The 18,046-nt window shown below is 47.2% G+C and overlaps 1 protein-coding gene across 2 annotated transcripts in view; it reads left to right on the forward strand.

Moving 5' to 3' along the window:
- The first annotated feature begins 3,390 nt into the window (after positions 1 to 3,390).
- LOC144798908 (cadherin-1-like) overlaps positions 3,391 to 18,046 on the forward strand; it is a 209,867-nt gene continuing 195,211 nt past the window's right edge. The window contains exons 1-2 of one of the 2 annotated variants that reach the window (XM_078670010.1): positions 3,391 to 3,789; positions 4,758 to 4,869. In XM_078670010.1, the coding sequence (XP_078526136.1) occupies positions 3,730 to 3,789; positions 4,758 to 4,869 (172 nt within the window). In that variant the 5' untranslated portion in view covers positions 3,391 to 3,729. The remainder of the gene's footprint in view (positions 3,790 to 4,757; positions 4,870 to 18,046) is intronic. The other variant, XM_078670011.1, reaches the window with a different exon arrangement.

Raw genomic sequence — 18,046 nt, forward strand, 5'->3', positions numbered from 1 at the left:
AAAGAAGGGCCTCATGTACATTCCTCTGAGAACTGCGAGTGGAGTGCTAAATCCAAATGCCCCTTGACTCTGGCTGGATTCTTTCAAACCGAGCAGAAGGACTGCTTTAGCACCAGTTTTATGGTCTCTGGTTTATACTTTTATTTTCTAACTCTGCCTTTCCGAAATGAAAATAAATGGCCTATCCTGCGTTTGCTTCCAGTTTCCATTTATGGTCATTTACGATCATTATCTCAGAATGTTTCATCTTCCAGCGCTCCGAGACCGGGCTTTCTCACACATTTCCATATGAAGGCCTCAAAGTGCTGATCTGTGCGCGCTGAATGGACACGGCAGTTTTTAAGCACAGGTAGTGTGAGTTTATCTGTCTCAAGATATCTTTTTTTTACTTCAGTTAGAAATTCGAACTACTAGATATGTTTGTATTTTTGTTGGCTAATCTGTAGCTGAAACAAAATTGTGCAAGCCTTAGCTGAATAGTTGTTGTGGAAATTCAACAGGTCTTTCTTATTTTAAAAAAAAAAACATAGTAAAACTAAGGGTTTCGCATTTTAAGATGCCAGGTGTTTTGGTCGGCTGTATAGTGCCCCACTCATGATATTACTTAGAGTACCACAAGACAAGATGTTATATTGGCAGAGGCCTATGGTGTGCCCTTACTGCTATTGCAGGCACTTCCGCTGTTAGGAATGTAGGTCACTTGTAGTGTGTGTAACCCTGATCTATGTGTCAGGGAAGAATATGCTATACCTGTTGTATGTTTATGGGTGAATGTGTTTGTGTGAGAGAGAGTGAAAGAAGCTTGCACAATGGCGTCTGCTTGCACTGTTCCTTGCTGTTGGCAGAGCTTTGTCTGCTGCTGTGCTCCCTGTTACTGAATCTAGGTAAAGCTCATTCAAGTATACAGAAGCCAGACCTATTGACTTTGTTTCCATTCTTTACCATGCAGATGTGGCCATTTATGGTTTGTTCTGGAATTGCGGCATCCCTGACTGTAATCTATGGTTGGCAAGCATTAGTACATTCAGAGGCACAGCGGGCGATGGTTGACCTGCGGCACCCGGGGGCTGCAGACAGAGAAGGGACAGGAGAGGGAGGGAGCCTATACTGTGCGCAGGCGCGGTTCGTCCATTGGGGCGTGGGGGCGTAGCCCCCCTGCCCGACGCCGCCCGCAGCTCCCTCATGACAATCATGTCAATGAATCAACATGACGTCAGACCCCTGGGCGGGCGTCATGTTGATTCATTGACATGTTTTTACGGACGGCAACACAAGTACGCATGCGTGGGGACGGAGGGTGAATTTTTACCCGTGCCCACGCATGCGCAATTGTGTTTTGGCGGCGTTGCGCATGCCCATCAGGAGCCGTAATGGGCGTGCTGCGGGCGAGAGGGTACCTGTGCCCCTGGCACCAGGATTGGCCAGGGGCGCTGTGAGCCTGTGACGTGTGCGGGACCGGCAGCAAGGTAAGAGTGTGTGTTTTTCGGTGTTCCAGTAAACTAGCTTGTACAAATGACTTGAGATAGTTCAGTGTGTTAATGATGTATGGATGCAGGATGGGTGGGTGGATGGATGGATGATGTATGTATGGATGCATGCATGCATGATGGGTGGATGCATGATGGATGGATGGGTGGATGCATGAATGAATGATGTATGGATGCAGGGTGGGTGGGTGGATGCATGAATGATGTATGTATGGATGGATGGATGGATGCATGGATGCATGAATGGTGTATGGATGGATGCATGATGGATGGGTGGATGGATGGATTGGTGGGTGCATGAATGAATGATGTATGGATGCAGGATGGGTGGGTGGATGGATGGGTGGATGGATGGATGCATGCATGAATGATGTATGGATGGATGCATGGATGCATGCATGATGGGTGGATGCATGATGGATGGATGGATGGATGGATGGGTGGGTGCATGAATGAATGATGTATGGATGCAGGATGGTTGGGTGGATGGATGGGTGGATGCATGAATGATGTATGGATGGATGCATGCATGATGGGTGGATGCATGATGGATGGATGGGTGGATGCATGAATGAATGATGTATGGATGCAGGGTGGGTGGGTGGATGCATGAATGATGTATGGATGTATGGATGGATGCATGGATGCATGCATGATGGGTGGATGCATGATGGATGGGTGGATGCATGATGGATGAGTGGATGGATGGATGCATGAATGATGTATGGATGGATGCATGCATGGATGCATGCATGATGGGTGGATGCATGATGGATGGATGGGTGGATGTATGGGTGGGTGGGTGAATGAATGATGTATGGATGCAGGATGGGTGGGTGGATGTATGGGTGGATGTATGAATGATGTATGGATGCATGCATGCATGATGAAGGGATGCATGATGGATGGATGGGTGGATGCATGAATGAATGATGTATGGATGCAGGGTGGGTGGGTGGATAGATGGGTGGATGCATGAATGATGTATGGATGGATGCAAGGTGGTTCGGGCTGCGCTCGATCGCTGCGGTGCAATATGCAAATTAGTTTACGCCTCTCCACTTTCAAATGTCACCAGCCGCCCCTGACTGTGCGGTATCCCTCACAGCTGCCTTAAGCATGGTCTTCATCACTATACTGTGCCTTATCACATGAAACTACATTTTTGCATGGACTTCTACCACCATACTGTGCCTTTTCTGTTACAGCTGCTGTTAGCATGATTTACCTTTACCTTACTGTTAGTTATCCCTCTCCACTACCTTTAGCATAGTCTTCCATCACCAGGATCTTTGAGGGGCAGAGAAGGAGCTACCTGAGGCTGAAGCTCCATGTGCCTCTTACAACTGTCAGTCTCGTTCGCTACGCTCCCTCGCCATAGGGCACTCATCTCGAACTTTTACGCCACACCACTTTCAAATGTCACCAGCCGCCCCTGGGTGAGACCCGGGACCGTTCCCTGAAAACAGGGACTGTCCGGGGTAAATCCAGAACGTCTGGTCACCACACTCCCTTTCAAATTAAAGTAGCTCAGGTATTCCGTACCCATGTAAAATACAGCTCTTTAGAGTATCTGTTTGCTCTTTAGAAGTGCTGTAATCCCCCATTAAATGAATTGCAGCAATCCTGGGAAGCGCGGGTGTTCTCCCTTTCAAATTAAAGAAGTGCAGACTATTACTGCCCATTTAATGCACTGGCGCACACTAAGGTGAAGTGCTTCCTTGATAAAAAAATAAATGCACCTTTTTGAATGTTTGAACATATTCTAACAGAACCAATCCTCCTAAAGTGTGAGCCGGCGGCGGTAGGACCCGGCGGGAGCCGCCTCCCCTCGGGGTGGGGCGCCTCACCTGTGCTGGGTCACGTGCCCCGGGCTGGGCCGTGTCCGCGGTCAGCGCGTGCTATAGACAGGAGGAGGGGCGGGGCCTCGCAGAGGAGCAGCGACTGCGACGAGGCAACAGCGGGTCTGAAGCCTCTGGGGACAGCGGGACCCCGAATACCGGAGTCACAGGAACCTGCACTGGTCAAGCCGGAAGCTGCACTTTTCACACGGGACGCCTGAACGGGTGACCTGTATACAAGGCACACCGCCGACAGTATTTCAGAGTGCACCTGGGAGCCTGACCTGTGGATATTGGGCACCTTTTACCGGCCTCTGAGTGCTGACCTCTTCCTTCATTACTGGGGCTGACCTTCAGCGCTGCGAGGACCCCACAGCAGGCGCTCTCTGAACTCTCGGCCAATGGGCGGACAGCACCGGCCCCTCCTGTGGGGCTTTGGGTTTCTTTGCTTCCTCTTGCAGGTAAACTCGCGGTACAGACCCGGCCCCAGTTGGGCGCGTGAGCGGAACTTTTGTGATAATTCTTTCCATAAATACTTTTCCAAGGGGACCCTTACCCGACTGACCCGTTGCACTTCACTGACGGCTGATCAGGTTTACGGCAAAATGTATCATTGTAGTTTCCAAATGGAACTTTACCTGACTGGTCTAATCCTGTTGCATCTGCCTGACTTGCCTACCTGTGTTCATGCCTGCTGCATCTTCCCATCGTAGTGCGTGCCTAACGCTTCCCTCGTCTCCCCTGCCTGACTTTTGCCCACCTCATCGTCGCCCCTACCTTGCAGTTCACTCCCAACGTCACCATGCTAGCCCCCGCTCTCCCTTTATCCCCTCTGCCTGGCTCGCTCGCAGCCGCCCCTAATCTTCGTTTCCAGGGTGGTTCGCCCGGTCAGACTCTACCCCCTCGCCTAACCTGCTCCTAGCTAGGCCTCGTGCCTCCACTGTCATTCCTGCCTCACTCCCTTCCACCCTCCAGCCGACCTCTCAGGTCTTTACCCGACTGGCGCTCACATCCATTTCTTGACACGTCCTGTCGCCCAAAAAGTAGTATTTGAGTCCGAAGATGGCCGCCCGGACTGGGAGGGGAATAACACCCTGCTTAACCGCACCTGTAATGAAATGTTGCAAGTATTAAATAGAATTGTCTTTGCTCTCCAGAAACTCTGGCTTTCCAATGTATTTCACCGTGATTATGTGCTGTCTCTTTGGGTCTAATTCGTCATGAAATCCTTCAGCAGAGGGAGTTGCAATGTGTAAATTAGATCTAGTAATTTGTAATGGTAATATCATCTCCTTTGTGTGTGACAAGATTGCCCATGTCACATAAGGTATTTTGTGGAGGTGTCCTTGCCTGAGTGCACCTTAGATTGAGCACCTCCATTGCTGGTTGTTTAATAGCTGTTTTTTTGTTCATTTCTTTTCTTGGTTAGGTTGGACGAGGGCTTGGTGAGGGAACACTATGCAAACCCGGTTTCAAACCTGAGAATTACACCTTTGCAGTGAACAAGAGGGGGCTGGAGTTTGGGACTGTGCTGGGCAAAGGTAAGGAGCAATAGGATGTTTGTCCATTCGATGGCCAGTTTTGATTCCTGTAAATTGGTGCAGTTAGTATACCATTTGCTTTGGCTATATTGTGGGGGTGTATATCTATGGACCTACAACTCATAATTCAGTGTGGTGAATTAGCAGCTACAGTACTTCGTCAGTGAACTGGGAAAGTAGGCAATAGTCTTTTTTTCACTCTTTTCCTTCCAAACTGCTGAGGATACAACATCCTCAACCATGGAAGAACCTAGGAGGCATCTCTGTGTGTCTTGGTAGCAGAACAGAGAATGGCCAGGGCCATTGGAATTAGCGGATTTTGCAGCACTGGTATTTACACTTAATTATGGATTTACCCCATAATCCATCATCTTCTGCATAATCTGTAGATTTAAACAAACTAGTTTCTAGATCAAACGGATCAGAAGTTATAAAAACACTGCAACTCGTGTTGCTGCACATTGAAAAACCCTCCTTTAAGTTGACCGGTTATCTTTCTGTTGCTTATTGCTGTATTTGTGTCAGACTGGTACTAATGAGGGTAACACTTTTTGCCCAATAAGTGTTAAGATGTATAAAAATGGCAAAATAGAGTTAATACTATCACACAATGCAGCATATATTGCCTTTTCTTTCCGAATACTATGGTAAACCATGCCACATAATTTTGTCCTCCCCTACTGCATAATTCCAGTTTCCCTGAGAATCTGTTTGCTTCCCATTGGGCAGTCTATGCCCTGCGTCCAATCTTTGTTGCGACCTCCATCAGAGCTTGCAAAGAAATGGCAAACTAATTTCTCCTTTTACAGAGCCTCCTGGGAGCTCTTTTGTCAAACATAAAAACTCTGCCTGGGTATTTCCAATCTCACTCAACTGGCAGTTGCATCTAGACTTTCTGTTTCCCTCCTTTAGTAAACAACGAGTTTCTGCTGCTTTACTACTTCCTGGCGTGTTGCCTGTGTCACAGCTACTAGCTTATATTTCCCATTCCCACAGAGGTGTTTCAGTACATGGTCATCTGTGTCACGTTCTAATGCTTTGCATTGATTCCAGCCTGCAAAGTGCTGAACTGCCTGCTGCTGGCAGGCACTGCACTTTACAAACACTAAATGAGATGTCAAAGGGCACACCGACAACCTGTTCCCCTGGGCACATTCAGCTCTCTACAAAAACAACCAAACCACTTGTGAGAGACCCCCAAAACATTTATTTGTTTGATGCACATATATTGGTACAAAAATAATACTTCTGAGATAGTCCCAGACAATTTTTACATGGCCAAAATCGTTTTCTATTAGACCCACCTATATATTTTGGGTGAAAGATTTTTAATAGTCACTCCTTTGATTTGAAGCTGTAACACTCTTAAAGCAAGCCTTGTAATTTCAAGCCTTACCGTTTTGTGGCTCTAGTTTGAAAAGGTAGAATGTGTATCAGACACAATGAATCGTAGAGTTGCAAAACTGATTAACACGTGTTGGCCCATTCGAGTTTTCTAATTTTTTGCCTACTTATGCTGTACATAGGGCGTGGTCAGCGAGAAAATGGAGTAAATCTGTTTCATAAGTTTACGCCTATATGTGCCAGATGTTTGGGATTTACAACCTTCCCAAAGAGTGCTTTTAACATTTCTGAAAATTGCATTTCCGTGTGTACCTTTGTTATCACTTGTATTAAGCATTCCGATTACCTGCAGATTTAGGTTGTAGGCGCAATAGCTCATTGCTGTCTTTTTTTTTTTAATATGATCAGTTATTTTCTATGGTGCAAAATAATTTCTTTCTATCGGAACGTATGTGCGTACTTCTGGCTTTTTCTCGCTCTGATGAGAGGCACTTGTTTGTTAGTACTTAAATTAGATATGCCGTGGGTAGGGGTAGCCAATAGACATCATCCTAAAAATGTACAAAGTTGCAATTTAGTGGTAGTTGCTAAAATTTCATGTCTCTTCCTGTTTTGCCATGGGAGCACATTTTTCTCCACTGTATTCACTGTCATTTGCGGGTAAATACGACACAATTTGTGTCAATTATGTTACATGCGCACACTATATTGAGCCTTTATTTTTTTATTGCTTAATCAGACTTCCGGGTATTAAAGGGTGCCTAGAAAATAACCTCTCTCCTAAAGGGGCATGAAGAAGAGTGTCAAAATAGCAGACAAACTATAATTGGACTAAAGTTTTAGCCCGTGGGAGTATGCCGGAAATTCTGTAATTTGAATGACTAGGCACAGTTTTAAAAGAGATTACAATTAGGATATGAAATGTAGGAGGAATGTTCACATCTCAGATTGTGGCTAGATGGGGACCTCCTTCCCACCCCATCTTCAAAAATAGATTGGTACTTTCCCATGTTAGATTTGTGCAAGTGGCCGCAAGCCTTAATATGTACAAGGCCGGTGGAATTCTCTCATGCTGTTGAGTTAGATTTGACTAAACGCTGCTAGAATGGAAAGAGTTAAAGCCTTGTATAGTGATCATTACTGTGCATGCCACAGTGCTAAACCCTAAAGCGAGCATGTTATAACTAGCTCTGGGTAAAAGGGTGTGAACTATTTGACAGCCTCTCGCAACACTCTGGTTGACTGTGTAACACCTGAGTTCTTGCAGACATTTTTCCAGGGGCCAAAAAGTACGGTCTGTGGCATAACCGAGGGTCGCATAGATTGGCTGGAGGGTGTAAGGAAGACGTAAGGGAAGCAAAGCATGTGTGTACGGGTTGTGGATCGTGAGTTAAGTTATTTTAGGCCCACAGTCTCTAGAAAATACCTAGATTTGGCAGTTTTGTGTCATGCTGAATCAGAGTTGGTATCCCTCCTCTGTGCCCTGGGGTAAGCCTTCGTGCTTGGTATTGCTACCTTTTGGTAAATCAAGTGTACAAAGGAAGTAACTTGATTATGGAATTGGAATCGAATAGAATCTTCAGGAGTGCCAATGGCATGTGCTATTAAAAAAAATTCTTGACAAAGGCCCCCCGAACAAGATTTGCACTTCACTGAGGCGGGCAGACATAAACACCCAACTCCACTGCTAGACATGGACCCGTGGGAAAACTTTAGCCATGGCACTAGGAGACTTGACTTTTAATCCTGGTTTTACCACTTTGCCAAAATATGCTGGTTGTGAACGGAGTATCTTGTGATATAATCCAATGTACTAAGCTGAACGCTCCTGCGTGGTAATGAAATGCAGTTTTTTGAATTTGAAGAAACAGTATCATATTTTTACATGTCGTGCCAAGATGTCTTCTAAAATGATGGTTAACCTAAAGATTAGTGGTGCAGGACTCCTTTGTTGCTTATTTTCCTTTACTTAGGTTAAAAATGCTTGCTCTTTATTTAATGTCGATCACTTAAATATCATCTCAATGCTACTTTTCACCAGGGGGCTGCATGTATAGGTCAGGAGGGCCACAAGCGGTACTGGGCGTCCTCTGAGTATGACACAGGGCTAGCTTTGGTGTGACCCTTGTCTGGGCGCTGACCTGCAAGGGGGGCATTGACCTTGTGGGTGGCGGGGGTGCTGTGTTAGCAATACCTTACGATTTAAAAGCACCTGCTGCAGACTTCCTTGTGTGTCCAGCTTTCAGGCAGCAATTAAAATGTCATAATATCTTTTGTAATTAATGTTGCAACCAGAGAGGGAGATACGTTTTGTCTAGTGGCAGTTTTTACTCGCTAGGAGTTTATAAGCCTGCTGCAAAGAACAGATCTGTATTTAATGTGGATAGCTGAGTGGCTTAGTAAAGACAGCCTTTCCCAGCGCTTTAAAACGAATGAAATGTATTTGAGAGAGGGGCTATGGAGAGATGAGGGGCAGTTTTGACAGGTGGTAGTGAGGGGGATCCAAGGAGGAGGTGCAAAAAAGATTCACACTGGCCGCCACCAGCGCTAAAGCCTGCCCTGCCTGGTTTAACAAATACACCAGCCACTTTCTTCTTTTGAGGCTTCTTCTATTGATTACTACATGCCTGGTACAATTCGCTGGGCTAGTGCTCAGTTTATATTCTTTGATGTTGTGGTTACGAGGGAACTTTGGGTGGCATTTTTAAGAATACTTAGACAGGAAGTAACTGAATGAATTGCATATCGTTACTTTGCTGATCGAGTGCTTTTCGTTGCCCATTGCTGACCTCAATCAAAGCAGTTGTTCTACAAGGAAATCTAGCCTTATCTGGAGGTAGTGTGACATCCATGTCGGATAAAGCAATTCAACCTTTAAGATGGATGTTTTTTAGAATTTCGTGAGTATTATGTTGTGAGACTGAAATATGTTATCTGTAGTTACTCTAATGGGTGTCTTACTTCTGTAATTTTGGAAAATGGAAGCAGAGTTTGTGGCAAGCAGGTGTTTGCAGCCAGCTGGGTATGCCCACACATAACAAGAAACAAAACAGATGTGTGGAGGGTCTAGGGGAATATTTTATGACCTGTCTGCTCACTCCCCTGTATCAATATGCAAAACACACAAGAACAGACCAGGTCAGGAAATGGTGTGTAACTACCACAGCTACTGTGAAGCAGAATAGGTGGATGCGTTGAACAAGTTGTTGAAAACAGCGACTGTTAATAACAGAAGGCTACAACAATTTCCATCAGACCCCCCTCATGGTGGAGTTTTACATCACGTGGAAATTGCTGATCATACCATACCGAATCCGACCGTAAAGTGCCGGTACGGACCAGATGTCAAGAGTCTCCTAATAACGTACATCCTAGAGTGGTATGAATTCTAAAAAATGCAGTGCTTATATGGTGATAGTGAATAAAAATGGCTACTCAGACCCCAGGCAGCGTTTGGACAGGAGGCTAAGTGTCAATGTTTAAAAACACGCCAGGTACTAGAGTTAACCTATGGCGCTGTGCAGTACGGTCGACATGTTTCAGCCTGATGGACATTTAGCCCGGCTTTCTTCAGGACCTTGGATTAAATTAGCTACTGCAGGCATATGCGATATATTGCATAACAAGTAACAAGATTGTACTACTAGAGAGTTACATCTATATCATGAACTTAGATACTTAAGTGTCCACTGAGAGGGAAGATATGCGTCTTCTTCCTATCAAAAAACAGAAAAAGTTGGACAATATGTAAATCAACACTCAAACACACACATACACCTAAATATGTACACAGAGACCGTATAGCCACACCTGCAGGGATAATTTGTATCCTGCACAGTGAAAAGCATACTAGCTTGATTCCCCCCCCCCGAGGCATTTCCTCGGAGTGATACTCACCCAGCTTTGTGTGGGTGATGACCTCACCTCACCCGGCGACCGCTCGGGAGTGCGAGGCCCCGCTCTGCAGTGTAGAGAAAAAAGAACACCGTAAGCACACTACTTTACAGTATCCAGACCAATGGTTCTACACCTAAAACTCAACACACGTGTGATAGTGCCCTACTGACACGCCAACCACCTACAACTCAAGGATTACCAAGGGGCGCGTAGGGATTATACTTGTTGATATGTAAGTCATGTCACAGGGTTACTGCTGACTCGAGTATTAGATTCAAAATGGCTTCTATTACACTTATTTTCAACACACTGTAGGAGGTGGATTAGCAGAAAAATATTTCTTAAAACAATGGGTAGGGGTACTAAAAACGTATAAGGGAAGCTAACTGGGCCACTCATAGTTTTGTACTCCTCGACTATCAAAGGATATCTAGCCGACAGACAACCCTCCCAAAAGCAAAGTATGAAGGAGGAACAGGGTAATCCTGGCTACTTAAAATCTTACTCCCTTTGCAGAAAATAGCTAACGTAGCGCCCTAAGAAGGAACTGACTGCAGTTATGAGAAGACACCAGACGACTGACCTGTCCGTCGGTGCCCTGAATCCGGTACCGAGCGGAAGTGGAGGTGAGCGGGATGCCGCCATTCCTCCTTTAATAGCCTTCGTTGATGACATAACAAGACCTCCATAGCCTAAAGACTGGGCCAATTGACAGAAGGCGACGCTGCTACTGTAGCGCATGCGCGAGAATTAGTAATCACTATTCTCTGGCGCATGCGCAAACCTGAGATAGCGCGCATCGAAAGTATGCCGTATCTTATGCATGTAAAAAGGGGGTAAATATTCTAGAATCATGTTCTAGAAATATTTACCCCCTTTTTACATGCATAAGATACGGCATACTTTCGATGCGCGCTATCTCAGGTTTGCGCATGCGCCAGAGAATAGTGATTACTAATTCTCGCGCATGCGCTACAGTAGCAGCGTCGCCTTCTGTCAATTGGCCCAGTCTTTAGGCTATGGAGGTCTCGTTATGTCATCAACGAAGGCTATTAAAGGAGGAATGGCGGCATCCCGCTCACCTCCACTTCCGCTCGGTACCGGATTCAGGGCACCGACGGACAGGTCAGTCGTCTGGTGTCTTCTCATAACTGCAGTCAGTTCCTTCTTAGGGCGCTACGTTAGCTATTTTCTGCAAAGGGAGTAAGATTTTAAGTAGCCAGGATTACCCTGTTCCTCCTTCATACTTTGCTTTTGGGAGGGTTGTCTGTCGGCTAGATATCCTTTGATAGTCGAGGAGTACAAAACTATGAGTGGCCCAGTTAGCTTCCCTTATACGTTTTTAGTACCCCTACCCATTGTTTTAAGAAATATTTTTCTGCTAATCCACCTCCTACAGTGTGTTGAAAATAAGTGTAATAGAAGCCATTTTGAATCTAATACTCGAGTCAGCAGTAACCCTGTGACATGACTTACATATCAACAAGTATAATCCCTACGCGCCCCGTGGTAATCCTTGAGTTGTAGGTGGTTGGCGTGTCAGTAGGGCACTATCACACGTGTGTTGAGTTTTAGGTGTAGAACCATTGGTCTGGATACTGTAAAGTAGTGTGCTTACGGTGTTCTTTTTTCTCTACACTGCAGAGCGGGGCCTCGCACTCCCGAGCGGTCGCCGGGTGAGGTGAGGTAATCACCCACACAAAGCTGGGTGAGTATCACTCCGAGGAAATGCCTCGGGGGGGGGGGGGGATCAAGCTAGTATGCTTTTCACTGTGCAGGATACAAATTATCCCTGCAGGTGTGGCTATACGGTCTCTGTGTACATATTTAGGTGTATGTGTGTGTTTGAGTGTTGATTTACATATTGTCCAACTTTTTCTGTTTTTTTATTTTTTTTATTTTTATTTAGAAATTTTTTATTGGTATACAAAAGAAGGTCGTACAAAAATATATATATATATATATACATACAGATATAGGTACACAGATGGCGGTCATATCTATTGTTCTCCCTCCACTGGAGAAGAAAAGAGAAAAGAAGAAAAAAGGGGGGGGACGCACGTAGTTGTCCTTGATTGTCCTTTATTGGGTCGTCCTCAGGAGCTCATCGAGCGGGTCCCACATGTGCAGCTTGGCTTTGTGTTCTTTCGAGAAGGTGCCTGTAATGTTGTCGGCTCCCCTCAGGAAGGTAATCCAGTTGATCCATGTTTTAAAGCTTGCTTTGGCTGTGTTTTTCCAGTTCGTTAGGATCATTTTGAGGGCTGCTGTGAGAAGTAGGTCTAGGAGTTCTCTCTCTTCTTTACTTTTTAGGTTCGCTGTTAGGTGCTCAGTCGCCAGGCTGACGAAGCTGATCTCCAGATGTGTTTTGAGCATATCGTTCAGGAAAGTGTTGATTTGTGCCCAGAACTTCCTGACTTTCACGCAGGTGAAGATAAGGTGTTCGAGGGTCCCTTCCTCTTTCAGACAGTTCCAGCATTTGTCTGAGTCTGCTATGCCGACCTTGTGGAGTTTGGATGGCGTCCAGTATGCGTTGTGGAGCAGCCAGTATTTTGTTTGCGCTAGTTGTGGGGTGATTTTGTTTGTTGTCGCTGAGCTCCACATTATCGCTCGCTCCGTTTCATTTAATTGCCTGCCCAGGCGCGTCTCCCATGTGTTGGTTGCTTTTTTGTTCTGCGCCATCTTGGATGGGCTGAGGAGTTTATAGATTTTTGCCGTTTGGTGACCTGCTGAGTTGATGAGCTGCAGATACTTGATGATCCCCGGCTCTCCTCCGCACAGGTTGGCCTTTGTTATTGCTGTCTTAATTTTTAGGAAGTTATAGAACTCTTGGTTCGGGAGGTCATGTAGCTGCTGTAGGTTCTGGAACGTCAGCGGTTTTTTCTTTGTTTCCATTTGACTGGGCGTGCTGATGCCTTCTCCAATCCACGTGTCATTGTGCAGTGTCGCCCCTTGGTAGGTCACTTTAGTGTTGAACCAGATGGATTCCCAAGCAGTGCCTTTCAGTTTCTGCGCCATGTGCCTGTCCACTTTCAGCAGGGCGTCTCTCGTGTGTTTTAGTATGGCGCTCGCTTTCAGTGGGTGCCGGTTCGCTGTTAGGAGTGCTATTGGCTTGAGTCCTCCTAGGATGTCTTGTTCGACCTCCAGCCATACTGGCATGTACGTTTGTGTGGCATCTACCCAGGCGATACCCTGTCTCGCCAGACATGCCGTCTGGTATGTCTTGAAGTTCGCCAGGTTAAGGCCTCCGAGGTCTCTTGACAGTCTTAGTTTTTGTAGGCTTATCCTTGGCTTCTTGTTTTTCCACAGGAAGATGTTTATGAGCTGGTCCAATTTTTTGTGAAATGTCTCTGTCATTGGGAGTGGTAGCATTGATAGCGTGTAGTTTATTACCGGTGTTATCATCATTTTGATCGTTTCGATGCGTCCCCACCAGCTGATGAACTTTGGTGACCATAACTCCAGTCTCTCCTTTATCTTCTTCAGCGTGAGGTCCTCGTTGTGTTGCAGCGTTGACGTGAGGTCTCTCCCAAAGTGGAGCCCTAGGTATTTCAGAGGTTTCGTCTGCCATGCTAGGCCGGAATCGCCTAGGACTTCTCTTGTGGTGTGGACATTCATTGGCTTACACTCCGATTTCTCCTTATTGAGTTTGTAGCCTGAGGCTTCTGCGTATTCACCTATTGTGGCCATCAGAGCTTTTATCGACGTGGAGGGGTTCGCTGTTGTGATTAGGATGTCGTCGGCGTATGCTGCTAGTTTGACGGTCTTCCTCTTGAGCTTTACGCCTGTTATCTCAGTGTTGTCCCTGATTCTGGCTAGCAGGGGCTTTAGAGCGAGCAGGAATAGTCCGGGGGAGAGAGGGCATCCTTGTCTGGTGCCTCTGCCCAGCGTGAGCGTTTCGGATGCGCTCCTATTTACCACTATTTTCGCCTTCGGTTTGTTGTAGAGGGCCATGACCATCGCCGTGTACTTCCTGCCTAGGCCAAAGGCTCCCAGACAGTTACCCAGGAAGGGCCACGAGACTCTGTCGAAAGCCTTCTCCGCATCCAGCGCTATCATGACTGCCTGCTCGTTGCTGCTTGCTGTGTGGTTGATCAGGTGGAACAGTAACCTTGTGTTGTCCTGCGACAGTCTGTTCTTTATATATCCCACTTGTGAGGGGTGGATGATGTTCGGCAGGATCCTGTTTAGTCTGTTGGCTAAGACTTTTGCGTAGATCTTGCAGTCGACGTTTATTAGCGATATTGGTCTGTAGTTCTGGGGATATTGTGGGTCTTTCCCCTCCTTGGGAATTATGGTGATGTTGGCCTCGCACATGGACTCCGTCATCCTCCCTTTCTGGATGCATGTGGAGTATGTTTGTGCCATCAGTGTCTTGATGTGTTCGCTGAAGGTTTTATAGAATGTCGCCGAGTAGCCATCTGGTCCTGGCGCCTTGTTCCGTTTCAGTTGGCTTATGGCAGTTCCAATCTCTTCCTCCGAGATGTCAGCTTCGAGCGACTCCCTTTCCGCTTCGTCTAGCTTCGGCAGATTGGTTTTACTGAGTAGGTCACGTCCTGCATCTTTGCTCAGGTTTTGATCCTTAGTGTACAGTTCTTGGTAAAATTGTCTGAAAACCTCTAGTATTCCTTTGTTCGTTGTTTGGGATTTGTTCGTGCGGTCAGTTATCGCTGCTATCGTGTGTTGCCTTTGTTTTGCCTTTAAGTAGGACGCCAGCTGTTTCCCTGCTTTGTTTGCTGCACATAGGTTGACTGACTTGAACTTCGTCAACCAGGAGCCCGCTCTTTCGCTTAGGATCCTGTTCAGCTCGTATTTCTTTTTTGTGAGCAAAGTGAGCGTGTTTTTGTCCGTTATGTTAGCACAGTGACCTCTCTCCAGTGCTGTTATTTCCTCCTCGAGCTCACGGAGTTTCTTGTTCCGTCCTCTGTTCATCCTGGCCTTGATGTTTATCAAATTCCCCCTTATTGTCGCTTTGAGGGCATCCCATACGGTGTCTTTCCCTACCTCGCCATTGTCGTTGTGTTCGAGGTACTCTTTGATTGTAGCTTCAATTTCTTTGACGTTCTCTCTGTTCTGGAGGATGTCATCGTTCAGTCTCCACCTCCTCGTTGGGTTTTCATTGTGTTTCCCACTTAGAGTGAGTGTTATGTGAGCATGGTCTGAGACGGTGATTGTGGCTATCTCCGTGTCTTCTATGAGGTGCGTGTGTGTGTTGGACATCAGTATGTATTCGATCCTGCTGTAGGAGTTATGTGGGTGTGAGTAGAATGTGTATTCTCGCGCTGTCGGGTGTTGGAGCCTCCACGGGTCTGCCAGTTGATGTTTGGTGCATAAGTCTTTCAGGGTGTTGTTGTTGTTGTTGGAGTTGTGACTTGGTCTGTTTGGGTGTCTGTCTGTTGCCTGGTCCATCGTCTTGTTCATATCCCCGGCTGTGATCAGGAGGTCCTCTTGGGGGAGATCTGATAGCTTGCTGTCCACTCCCAGCCAGAATTGCTTGTCTTCCGAGTTCGGACCATAGATATTGACCATGTGGATTGTGTCGCCTCCTCTCTGGGCGCTTGCTATGAGCATGCGGCCATCTTCATCAGTGTCCACTGCTAGTGTTGTCATGTTGGCCTTCTTGCTCAGGATGGTTATTACTCCTCTTTTTTTCCCTTTTGCCGGTGAGCAGAGTACCTCCCCTATCCATCTGGCTTTGAGTAGTTTCGCCTCCTCTTTGGAGTGCTTGGTCTCTTGGAGCATGTACACATCTCCCTTTAGTTTGGACAAGTAGTCCAGGATTTTCCTGCGTTTGACTGGGTGGTTCAGTCCTTTAACATTCATGGACACTACCTTCAAATCAGTGGACAGGCCCGCTCTTGTTGGGTTTGTCATGGTGGTTTCGCTTCGTCGCTTGTGCTTTGCGTTCTGCGGCCCCCCCCGGGGTGCTGGATGGGAAAAAAAAAATAGGAAAAGTATAGGGTGCCTGTGGAGAAAGGCAAGATTCTAGGTCCTTTGTTCATGACGCAACCGGCGGCTCTGCCATGTACTGTCATATCTGCCGACTTCACTCCCCCCCCCTGGCCCGACCCCCTCCCCCCCTCCCCCCTCCCCCCCGTCAGTAGTAAACCGGGTGTGCGACAGCAAGGGTCCTCACACTCCCCCCCCCCCCCCCCCCAAGTTCTTCCTGAGTCTTTTAGTCCTTAGCGTGTTAGCCAAAAAAAACCCCGCCCCTCATGGTCAATTTCAGAAGAAAAGGATATGGTCAGCGGTTGCCCGCCCGTTCTTCCCGTGGCCACCGTGGCCTTGCTGAGGTAGGTATGGTTGTTCTTGCTGTTTGGTGGCTCACGGCATGTTCTGTATCCCGGTGGCTGTGGCCAATCTTGTTCTGTGGCCATCTGAGGTAGTATGTTGTTGTTGTGTGAGGTAGATTCCCTTTTTTGAAGTAGGTTGTTGTTAATGTCAGAGTTTCCTTGCATGGTTGCGCATGCTTGTTACTCCAGGCTATTGTTCGTAGCAGTCAAGAGTCTCGGTGGTTGCTGTTGCTCCTGTACATGGTTGTCTGCGACATGCGTGTTCCTTCAAAAGCACTCCTTCTTATTCACCTCCTTCGTGTGTTTCGTCAGAGGATGCCCTTCTCTTTGCCCCTGGGCTCGGCAGCTCCATCTCCTCTGGTTCCGGGTCTCGTAGGTATCGGTGCAGGTCGTTGGGGTCATCGAAGATTCTGCTTCCGTGTCTGTCTGTCACTCTCATCCTGGACGGGCCTGCAAATGTAAAAGCAATGTTCTTTTTCCGCAAATGTTCCCTTTGGGCTAGGAAGCCTTTCCTCACCTCGACTGTTAGTTTGGAGAAGTCCTGGGTGATGGTTACTTTGCTCCCGTTTATCATCATCGGGCGGCCCTTCCTGGCTACCGCAAATATCGCCTCTGTTTGATTTTCTCTTAGTGGTCTGCATATTATGGGTCTGGGGGCGTTGCTGTTCATTTGCTTCCTGGCTGGTATGCGGTACGCTTTGGTGATCTCCAGCGGTTTGTCGAAAGTAAGTCCCGTTATTTTAGGTATTAGGGCCTCCAGCATGAGGGCACATGCTCCTGGTGTGTCTTCTTCCTCCTCGGGTACTCCCAAGAGTCTTATGTTCCCCTTGCGACTCCTGTCCTCCTGCTCCGCTACGGCCTTCTGTAGTGCCGTTGCTCTCTTTATCACAAGCCCCATGTCCTTATGTGTTATATTTGCGTTGTCTTCTAGCGCACCTATTCGCTTCTCTGCCTCGTCAATTCTTCCATTGGCTCTGCTTTGCTCGGCTCTGATTGCTATTAGCTCCATCTGGATGCTGTCTACTGTTTTTTTCGTGGCTTTTGCCAGCTCGTTCCCCTCCGTTATTTTCTTCAGGAGCATGTCCAGCGTTATGGTGCCATCCCCCTGATTGTTTCGTTCTTTGCCCGGTGAGGGCGGTGTCTCATTCTTGCTTTTCTTCAAGTCGTTGGCCCCTTGTTTCCCGTCCCTGCCTGCCATGGCTTCTGTTCCTCTTTTGGCCTGGTTGAGACTGAGCCTCCCTTCTGTTAGTGGCTGTCTTTTTGCGGCTTTGTCTCCTCTTTCTCCCTCCTTGCCCCTCGAGGTGCAAATCGGCGTTATAGGGTCGTCTCTGAACCTGGGTGGCCACCTGACCACTCTGGTTTTAGTCCTAAGCTCCGCCAGCCTTCTGCGCTGTTCTCTGCTCTGGCCGTGTCCCCTCTACTATTATTATGCTCCAGCTCTCGCCGCCGTCTGCTCAGGCTTGTTTGTCACAGCGTCAGTGGCCTTATCGATGGCTCTCTGCCTCCTCCCCTGTTGTGTACGTGCCTGGTGCGTGACTGATTGCCCCTCAGTTCCCTGCTTCGTTGGAGAAGTGCGGGCTTACCGCTCTGACCTGCTTGCACTGTGTTGTCGGCTCGCCTAATGCCAGGAGAATTTTCGCAGTGAG

The sequence above is a fragment of the Lissotriton helveticus genome, chromosome 12 (genome assembly GCF_964261635.1).
Source record: "Lissotriton helveticus chromosome 12, aLisHel1.1, whole genome shotgun sequence".
Taxonomy (NCBI): domain Eukaryota; kingdom Metazoa; phylum Chordata; class Amphibia; order Caudata; family Salamandridae; genus Lissotriton; species Lissotriton helveticus.